Raw genomic sequence first — 10,557 nt, 5'->3', positions numbered from 1 at the left:
GGGCCAGAGGAGTCGGACAGAGGGCTAGGGACTCTGAGGGAAGAATCTATCCTCAATCACCTTGTCACTGCAAGATAAACGAGTTACAAAGCTTCCCCATATGCTAGGTGCTCTGCCAGGAATTTGGGGATAACTCTCCCAAAGAGATTGACCAACAGACTTAGTCAACTCACGAAGAGGTTTAATTCAGCCTGCAACCTGTGCCTGCTTGAACTGCAGCGCCCAGGAGCCTTGATTTGGAACTGGAAGGCACTTCGCTCCATTTGAAAGGACAGGTGCACACAAACCTCTTTCTAGAGCATTCTGAAGTCTCAGTGAATAGTCAAAAGTATTTAGATAAAATATCTCCTCTTCCAGGAGCTGGCTTCATTGTCTGAAAACAAAGAGACAAAGGAGAAGAAAAAAAAAAAAAAGAAAGAAACCGCTGGCAAAGGGACTAGCTTGGGGAGATTGTTTCAGAGCCCCATTGTGTTCAGGAGGTGTGTAGGGCCACTGTAAACAGAGAGATGTGAGCAGGAAATCAGACCCTATTGTGGGTCCATTAAATGAATGTCTTTCCAACGACACAGATAGCCATCAGCTCCCAGAGCCAGCCAACTTCTGTTCCTTTCCCTGTGGTCATTTCCTTTCCACTGGCCGGCTGGAAGAACCACCCACTCGGGTGTTTTCTCAGGATTGTAGGTTTTTAGGTCACACAGAAACACAGGGGGTGCCTGACATCCAAGCATGGACTTGCACTCCGTGTGAGCCGCTGGCTGGCCCCTGAGAGCCGCTGAGCTGGTGGGAATCCTCATTGCCTGGCTGTCTACAGTCCTCCCCGGGGAGCTGACCACCAGGGCTCTGCCCCGCGGCTGCGGAAGGCTGGAAGGCTGGAAGCCAGGGGCCGGGCCAGCAGCTCAGGATGGACGAGGCGCAGGAGCCACCGGTCCTGACCGTGCACCTCCTGGCCAACGCCGGCCACGGCCCGCTCCTGCAGCAGAGCCTGGACCAGCTCCTGGGCTGCGTGTGCCCCGAGCTGCGACTCTTCCTAGTGTCCGAGAGAGCCAGCCCGGGGAAGTACGACGACAGGGGTCACTCCCGGCGGTCGCGCTTCCCGGGGACGTCGGTGCTGCTCTTCCTGCGCCAAAGCCTGGGCGAGGAGCACCTGTCGCGCGTGCTGGACGCGCTGCGGCGCTGGCCGTGGCAGGCGAGGCCGTGTCGCCCGTCCGTCCTGGCCAGCCAGGACTTCTACAGCCTGGACCCCCAGCTGCCCGTGTGGGGCGTGCGGCAGGTGCGCGGCGGCGCCGAGATCCTCCGGGTGACGCTCTACTGCGGCTTTGACAACTACGACGACGCCGTCCGCCTCTACGAGATGATTCTGCAGAGGGACGCCACGTCCCACAAGAGCGACTTCTGCTTCTTCGTGCTCCACGCCACCGAGCGCTGGGTTCTGCAGCTGGCCCTCAAGCAGCTGCCCCTCGGGATGGCGGTGGACCCCAAGGAGTCGTCCGTGCTGCAGTTCCGGGTGCAGGAGATAGGCCAGTTAGTGCCCCTGCTGCCCCATCCCTGTGTCCCCATCAGCCGCACCCGGTGGCAGACGCAGGACTACGATGGCAACAAGATCTTGCTTCAGGTATTTCTCTCTCTCTCTCTCTCTACACATTCTTTCTTTCTTTCTTTCTTTCTTTCTTTCTTTCTTTCTTTCTTTCTTTCTTTCTTTCTTTCTTTCTTTCTTTCTTTCTTTCTTTCTTTCTTTCTTTCTTTCTTTCTTTCTTTCTTTCTTTCTTTCTTTCTTTCTTTCTTTCTTTCATCTATCTATCTATCATCTATCTATCTATCTATCTCTCTGTCTCTCTGTCTCTGTCTCTGTCTCTGTCTCTGTCTGTCTGCCTGCCTGCCTGTCTGTCTATCTCTCTATATACGGACTGGAGTGATAGCACAGCGGGTAGGGCGTTTGCCTTGTGCGGCCGACCCGGGTTCGATTCCTCTGTCCCTCTCGGAGAGCCCAGCAAGCTACCGAGAGTATCCCGCCCGCATGGCAGAGCCTGGCAAGCTACCCGTGGCATATTCGATATGCCAAAAATAGTAACAACAAGTCTCACAATGGAGACGTTACTGGTGCCATCGATTCAAGCAAATCGATGAACAACGAGATGACAATGCTACAGTGATATATCATCACTGTCATCCTATTGTTCATTGATTTCCTCAAGCGGGCACCAGTAATGTCTCAATTCGTCCCATCCCTGAGATTTTAGCAGTCTCTCCTTACTCGTCTTTCCCAATGATTGGAGGGTCTTTTAGAGTCAGGGGAAGGAGACCTGTTATTGTTACTGATTTTGGCATATGGAATATGGCACGGGGAGCTTGGCAGGCTATGCCGTGCAGGCGGGATACTCTCGATAGCTCGCCAGGCTCTCTGACAGGCATATATATGCCTCTCGGAAAATACACATGAGGGCAAGAATAATATTAGAACAGATAGGGCTATAATACCACCTTGCACATGGCTGATTGATCCCTAAGCAGAGAGTGAGGAGTGAGTCCTGAGCACTACCGAGGGAAGGGGGGGAGGAAAAGAAGGGAGAAAGGTAAGAAAGAAGGGAGATGCTTATGATAAATGGAAAGGCCTTGTATAAATCTATGTCCAAAAGTAGTGTATGTACATTTATTTCAGAGACATTCAGACAGTCTTAATATATATATTTATATATATATATAATATGTAGATGGTTGAGTTTTCGACATAGCAGTATTCCAGCTCCACCCCACTACCAGTCCAACCAGGGTCCCCAGGCTCCCTCCCCCACCCCAGCCTGCATCTTAAAAGACTTTTTAAGTTGGGTTGTAAAAAGTTGGGGCTTCCTGTTTCCAGCGGTGTTGGTTCTGGTTTGGATGTTAAGCTATTCTGCATTCTGACGTCTCTGATGTATATGAGTCCCTTTGACATCTGTCCTCTGGTGCTTCCCATCTGTCTCTCATCAGTGTCCTTCCTTCTCTGTCCTTTACCTTATGCTCTGGCACCAGGGGTGACCCAGGCATCCCCCTTTGATGCATTGCATTCCCTTGTGCAGTTCTATTTTCCCTCAGTGCTCTGGGAAAGGCCGGTGGAAGGGTGTTCCGTATGGCAGAGGTGATGGAGTCTGGTGTTTCTCAGCTTGGCACATAAAAATTCACAAGGAACTTTCAAGAATGCCCATGCCTGGTGCATTGCATTCCACACCACTGAGATCTCTGGGGGCTGCCCAAGTTTGGGATTAGTTGTTGTTGTTTGTTTCCTTTTGCTTTTGGGGTCACACTTGGCGATGCTCAGGGGTTATACCTGGCTCTGCACTTGGAAACTACTCCTGGTGGTGCTCAGAGGATCATATGGGATGCCAGAGATTGAACCTGGGTTGGCTGCATGCAAGGCAAACACCTTACACTCTGTATTATTGCTCCAGCTCCAAGCTTGGATATTAAAAAAAAAACTTATTGAGATTTTAATACATAGGGTGTATGGGGGGGTTTGAGAGTCATGAAACATATAAAGTCCCCTCATGGGACTAACGGAGAAGGTGTAGGCTCAGGGAGCTTATCAGCTCATCCAGGTAGAATCAGGTGACATCTCATTGCTCAGAGTTTTTCTTCTTTAACCACCTCACTGACTTTATGTAAATACTTGGGTCCCAGGCTTAGTGATGCTCACCAGTGATCACACTCTTGTTTTGAGGCAGTGCTGACCCACACTCCAGGAACAGTGCTCGCCGGTCACAGTGCTCGTGGTCTCATTGGCTATGGTATCTGTCATGCAAGCTGGGCTGGCTGTGGCTACAGTGGAGGTGAAGTACCAGACAGGAGCATCCTAGGGACCAATTTGGCATGTCTGTGGTGCTGGAGATGGAACTCACAGCCTCGTGCTTTTATTTATTTATTTATTTATTTATTTATTTATTTATTTTTATTGAATCATCGTGAGATACAGTTACAAACTTTCATGCGTGAGAGTCAGTCATACAATGATCAAACACCCATCCCTTCCTCCAGTGCATATCTTCCACCACCAACATCCCCAGTATCCCCCCACACACCCATCCCAACCCTCCCCCTGCCTCTATGGCAGGCATTTTGCCTCTGACTCTCTCTCTACTTTGGGGCATTATGGATTGCAGTACAGATACTGAGAGGCCATCATGTTTGGTCCTTTATCTACTTTCAGCACACATCTTTCCTCCGGAGTGATCTCTCCAACCATCACTGACTTAGTGATCCCTTCTCTCTTCCAGCTGCCTTCTCCCCCAGCTCATGAGGCAGGCTGCCAACTATGGAGCAATCTTCCTGGCCCTTGTGTCTACTGTCCTTGGATGTCAGTCTCTTATTATGTCATTTTATATTCCACAAATGAACCTCGTGCTTTTAGAGTAGGAGAGTTTTGCTCTGAGTCATCTCTGGGGCCCCTATTTTTCTACTCTCCTACTCAGTAACTGCGGACTCTGAATTGTCAACCCTTTTCAGTATATAGTTGCACATATTTATTCCCCATAGTCTTCGTGGCAGCTGCTTCAGAAACATTTGCTGCTTGATGGACTTGCTTGTTTTCAGGAAATCTGTCTCTCTCTTCAGAAAAGGTATATTATATTCCAGAAGGTAATTTGGAGTAAGCAAATATTTCTTCTTATTTTACCGGCAGGCATTTAACTAGACACATCTTTATGTTCTTTATTAGCCACTTAAAATAAAGGAACATCATCTCTGATGAAGTGAGTAATTCATTTCTTTCTTTTCTAGCATTCCTTGAGGGCTTCTTTCCAAGTCTCCCAGTTGTACTTTCCGAGACATTATGCCTCTCTTTCTGCTCTTCACCTCATTTTCTTTATTTCCTCTTCATATTTTTTTTGTAAAGCATGGTAGTTTTTATTGAAACGTATTTAGAAAAATGAGAGAAACAGAGAGGTGCATGCTGGAGAGAGAACACAGGCTTCTCCAGAGTGGAAAAAAACAGCCAATGAGACGAGCAAGTGAGATGTGTGTTTAAGGGAGACTTGAAGAGCAAGCCTCTTTACCTCAGTTTTTCTCCATTTTCCCTCCTCATCCTTAGGTACTCCATACAGACAGACAGAAAGACAAGACAGACAGATACACCCACACGCATATGCAAACACATACACCGAGATTTTTACAAACACAGAAACACACCAACATATACAAATGCACACGCACACACACACACACACACACACACACACACAAACACCCGCAGGACACTCAAGCAGAGACACAAGACACAGTCATATACACAGACACAGAAACACACACAGATATACACACAGATATGCACAGTCAGACAGACACACACACAAACACACATGTATTTCTTTCTTCTCATCACCCCCACCCCCACCCCCACCCCAGTACTTTGGGTTATGTTTTGCTGCCCTGAAAGAATGCTCAAATGGTATTGGTCGGGATACAAGAGTAAGACAATGTTTGTGGTTTAGTACAATCAATTTAAACAGGCACCTTCCAAAAGATCAGTTAATTGGAAGAGATTGGTTTTAACTTTTATGTAAGCAAGTCTGGCACTGCTTCAAGGTTTTTTTTTTTTAAGCTCTATAATTTGTTTCTGTGAAAAAAATTATAATGTAGAAACAAAATCCTCTTTTGCTTTCTTTGAAAACCATTTTTAGGAAAAGAAAGTATCATTTTCCCTTCCTCGTGTCAGTATGTCCCTTAAGAGCATAATTTTTCAATGATGAATAGGTTATCATTTCTCAAGTGTCACACAAAGGAGTGACAAATGATCTTCCTAGTGACAAACGATTCCATATCCAGATAGTAGCTAATGTTTCTAAAAGCCTGAAACACCCGACTCTCAATTTACAATGCTTTACAAATATTTCTTAGAAAGCTGGATTCCAAATGATCAGAATCCCAGAGATGCATTTTAGTTTGCTTTCAGCAGAGGAGCTTTCTTCCTCCCTCCAGGGATTTATCTCAGCCGCTCAGCGTCAGGGCTCCCCTGGCAAGTCGGCCCTCCGCCCACGCTGCGATGCGCTTCTCCATCAGTAATGCCATGTTCACTGGATCGTGAAGAAACTTAAACATCTTTTTAAGAGCAGAAACTGACTTCTTATTTTTTGAAAATTAATTTTCACAGAGATTGAGGTCAGCTGGTTGCAAGAGCTTTGATGTTTGTGCTCTTGGGTACAAAGTGACTGCCACCACTGATACACCAAAGACTCACCACCACTGTCACTTCCAGGCCTCGTCTTCCTGCCCCACTCCAAGCCCCGCAATCCGTCATGTGGCAACCTCAGTCCAAGTGTTTGTTATCATTAGCTACTCCCCTTTCCCTTGTTTTGTGTCCTGAGGTACCATCTAAGAATATACGACAGATTATACTACAGATTAATTATAAATATCTATACACATATACTACAGATTATACACTACAGAGATATATACATACATACATACATATATACATATATATGTAGTATGATTATACTATATCATACTACATATTATATTATACTATACTACAGATTATATACTATAGGTATACATATACATATATAAACTCAAGATCATACTATACTACATACTGTTATATATTATATATACATATTATATATACTGCACATATATACTAGAGATTATACTAAATGCAGATTATACTACAGTTTATATATATACTACATATATACATATACTAAAGATTATATTATATTACAGATTATACTACATATATATAATAGAGATTATACTATACTACAGATTATGCTGCAGATTATACATACTGAAGATATATACATATATACTAAGATTATACTACAGATTATAGTACAGATATATGCATGTATACTAGATATTATACTACAGATTACATATACTGAAGATACATTATACTATACTACAGATTTTTTTTTAATAAAAATTTTATTTTATTAAATCACCGTGTGGAAGATTACAATGCTTTCAGGCTTAGGTCTCAGTTATGCAATGCTGAAACAGCCATCCCTTCACCAGTGCCCATATACCACCACCAAAAAAAAAAAAACAAAAAACCCCACACAGTACACCTCCCATCCCGCCCCCCCCACCCCCTACCTTGTAATTGATAAGTTTAATTTTACATTCTGTTTACTTTGGTTACATTCAATATTTCAACGCAAACCTCACTATTGTTGTTAGGAGTACCCCACTAGATTCAGACCTACTGTGAAGACAAATAAGGTCGTGCTACTGCGGCCGCGAGGTTTTGAATTTCTGTACTTTAACACTAAGTCCAGGGAGATTTCTTCCAGATATTGGATCATTGCAGGCTTGAAAACCCAATCTGTGGTCGTCTTAATATGGCGGACACCGCACCCTTCATCCCCAGAGAGAAAGAGGCGAGAGAGAGAGAGAGAGAGAGAGAGAGAGAGAGAGAGAGAGAGAGAGAGAGAGAGAGAGAGAGAGAGAAATACCTTTTCCCTCCTGGGCGGGCACGGGGCCGAGGTTTAGTTCTCAGGCTGGAGACATTCTGCGAGGAGTGGCCCATGCCGAAAGAGGTTTTGCTGGGTCTGGATTCATGCTTGTGCAGCTGCGGAGAGCTATACTACAGATTATACTACAGATTATATATACTGAAAATATATGTATATATATACTAAAGATTATGCTATACTACAGATTATACTACATATTATATATACCGAAGATATATATACATATACACTAAAGATTTTACTATGCCACAGATTGTACTACAGATATATATACATATATACTAGATATTATAGTATACTACAGATTATATATACTGAAGATATATCTACATATATACTAAAGATTATACTATACTACACATTATACTACAGATTACATATACTGAAGATATATATACATATACACTAAAGATTATGCTATACTACAGATTATATTATACTATAGATTACTGTATACTAGTGGCATTATCTGTATATGCAACAAATAAGTGAAATAAACTATTTCTCCCCGTAGAACCGCTTCCCCTTCTCTCTTCTCCCCTCTCCTTCCTGTCCCACAGAGGTGCTTCCTTCTAACGTTGTCAAACCGATCTCTTAAATTCTCTTCACTGTTAAGAACTCTTTTTCATTTTCTTCTCTTTTTTACCATGATGTCATATGCCTTGTCACTGAGGCCACGGGATTTGAGTTTTCACTTCTTCCATTCTACTGCTAGAATCCTGACTATATTTTATAGTTTAGCTACTGTACCCTTGATTTCATTCACTTCTACATGCTTTTCCACACATGTTTTTTATCACTATTTTTTGAGTGTATTGATTTCCAACTTTTCAAAAAATTTTATCGAACAGAAAATGATTGTGTTGGGGGTCCGAGAGACGGTAGAGTGGGTAAGGCTCCTGCTTACGTGCTGCCAATCCAGATTTGATTGCCAGCTGTATAGGGGCCTCTGAAGTACGCCACCAGTGATCCTGAGCACAGAGCCAGGAGCAAGACCTGAGCACAGCTGCATGTGGTGCTGCCCCCCACCCCCCAGTTAGACAGAGTTATTACTGGGAAACCTTCCTATGGCAGTTTAGAAAGTTGTATCACAGTTAAAAACCTTCTTAAGTTTTTGTCCCCATTTGTCAACAAAACTGAATTCTTTCATCACCCCTCTGTTCTCCCTTCTCTCCCCCACCCATTTTTCCTGTTGCTACAAAGGTCTGGGTAAAGCCCTAAGAACAAGCTACTCTTTGAGAAGGGCTGGTGCCCGCAGCTCTGAGTTTTTGTGGGCTTGGATGGTTTTGGGGATTTATGGTCATAAATGCCCATAAATGCTAGAATATTCAGCTCTGAGATCGAGTTAGCCTGGCCTCCGGCCTAGGAATCACTGTTTCTGCTCTCTGCAAACTGATCCCAGTCTATGTGATCTGGACAGTGACCGGGCATTGTGGCCGCAGGTGGCCAATCACACCCGTTCAGCAAACTCATCTTTGTAGATACTGCAGGGAGGGGGAGGGGAGGGCAGAGTTGTGCTTATCAGCTGTAGCTGCAGCTGCCCAGCCAGAGCTCGACAGATCTTGCTGTCCACTTAGAATCAGAAAATAACGTTTGCTTTAGTAGCGAGCCTGAGAAAGCTGAGATGAGGGTCCAGGTTCTGGCCCAGCAGGCAAGGAGCTCAGATTTAAACGCAATCAATTAGATCCAACCTGATTGGCTCAAGGCCAGTTGTATGAGAAAGAGGGGAGTGGGCAAGATGGGGGGGGGGCTGAGGGAGGGAGAGAGGGCTGCCTAGCCTCACACAGTGCCTCCTTCCTTCCACTCTTTCACATTTATGTTGGTCCCCATTTCTGTGCACCGTATTTTGCTCAGTGATTATTCTAACCTGTGTTCTTCCTTGTCACCTGAACAGTGTTTCCAAAGTTTCTAGGGGACTTTAGCAGCAGGACAAACAGACTCAGCCTTCCCCAAGTCCCCTTTTCCTTTCCAGAATGGCATACCTGTATACTTGGTACTACTTGACATTTTCTTATCTTAAGCAAACAGTAGAAACGGCTAGTCAGGTGATAAAATCTTCTTTAAACATTAAAAGTAAGACTTGAGCATCCAGAGCAACAAATAGTACAGTAGGTAAGGCATTTGCTGTGAATGCAGCTGGTCCCGGGTTCGATCCCCGGGTCTCCCATATAGTCGCTTGAGCCCACTGGGAGTGATCCCTGAGCCCTGAGCCAGGAGTAAGCCCTGAACACTGCTGGGTGTGGCAAAGAAAACCAAATAAATAAATAAAATGAAATAAGATCTCATAGCTACTTAATATCAAATAGCCAGAGACTTAGTTTAAAGATTATGTATTCCCACATACTTATATGTGAAAAGTTATTTTTAGGCAATGTTTATATAACAGACATTGTGATTGCTTACTAGATGTTAAGTATGCTGCTAGGTGCCGGAGATCCAATTATTATGGTATGTAGACTCCTTTCCTTCAACTAGCGAAGTTTCCAGGAGGATCTGGAGAGGTAAGCAAGCCTGCCAAAATGTTTCAGTATGATAACTACCCTAATATGGGAAGTATAGCTCGTAAAATGCTAATCATCATTATAATTCATAATCGCTCAATAACCTTATGATATTTATAGCAGAAGAGACACAGGAAGATTTATAACTAGTCTAACGTCTCACACTAATACATGGCAGAGCCAATACCTAAGACCCCCTAAGTCAGATTTCAGTGACATCAAGAGGCTACAATAGAAAAAGCTGTGTAAGTTTGTAGCTGTCCAAGAATGGGAATTTTTCGGAAAAAGGGTTCGAGCGACTATATCCCAGACAGATGAGTTCTATACGCAAACAGTGACATTAGAAACCAGTAAATAGGGACTGGAGCGATAGCACAGCGGGTAGGGCATTTGCTTTGCATGCAGCCAACCCAGGCTCGATTCCCAGCATCCCATATGATCCCCCGAGCACCACCAGGAGTAACTCCTGAGTGCAGAGCCAGAAGTAACCCCTGTGCATTGCTGAGTGTGACTCAAAAAGAAAAAGAAAAGATGTTTCATCTCCTAAGGCTGGAGTGATAGTACAGAGGGTAGGGTGTTTTCCTTGCACACAGCTGACCGGGTTCAAT

General features: G+C 44.4%; 1 protein-coding gene across 1 annotated transcript; it reads left to right on the top strand.

Moving 5' to 3' along the window:
* Positions 1-719: 719 nt before the first annotated feature.
* On the top strand, positions 720-1,618 carry FAM124B (family with sequence similarity 124 member B; the record flags this gene model as incomplete). The annotated part of the gene is made up of 1 exon (XM_055122907.1): positions 720-1,618. A coding segment is annotated over exon 1 (717 nt), but the record flags the coding sequence as incomplete, so codon positions are not given.
* Between the last annotated feature and the right edge of the window lie 8,939 nt (positions 1,619-10,557).

Source organism: Sorex araneus, chromosome X, assembly GCF_027595985.1.
Source record: "Sorex araneus isolate mSorAra2 chromosome X, mSorAra2.pri, whole genome shotgun sequence".
Taxonomy (NCBI): Eukaryota; Metazoa; Chordata; class Mammalia; order Eulipotyphla; family Soricidae; genus Sorex; species Sorex araneus.
This window is presented reverse-complemented; position numbering and strand designations above follow the sequence as displayed.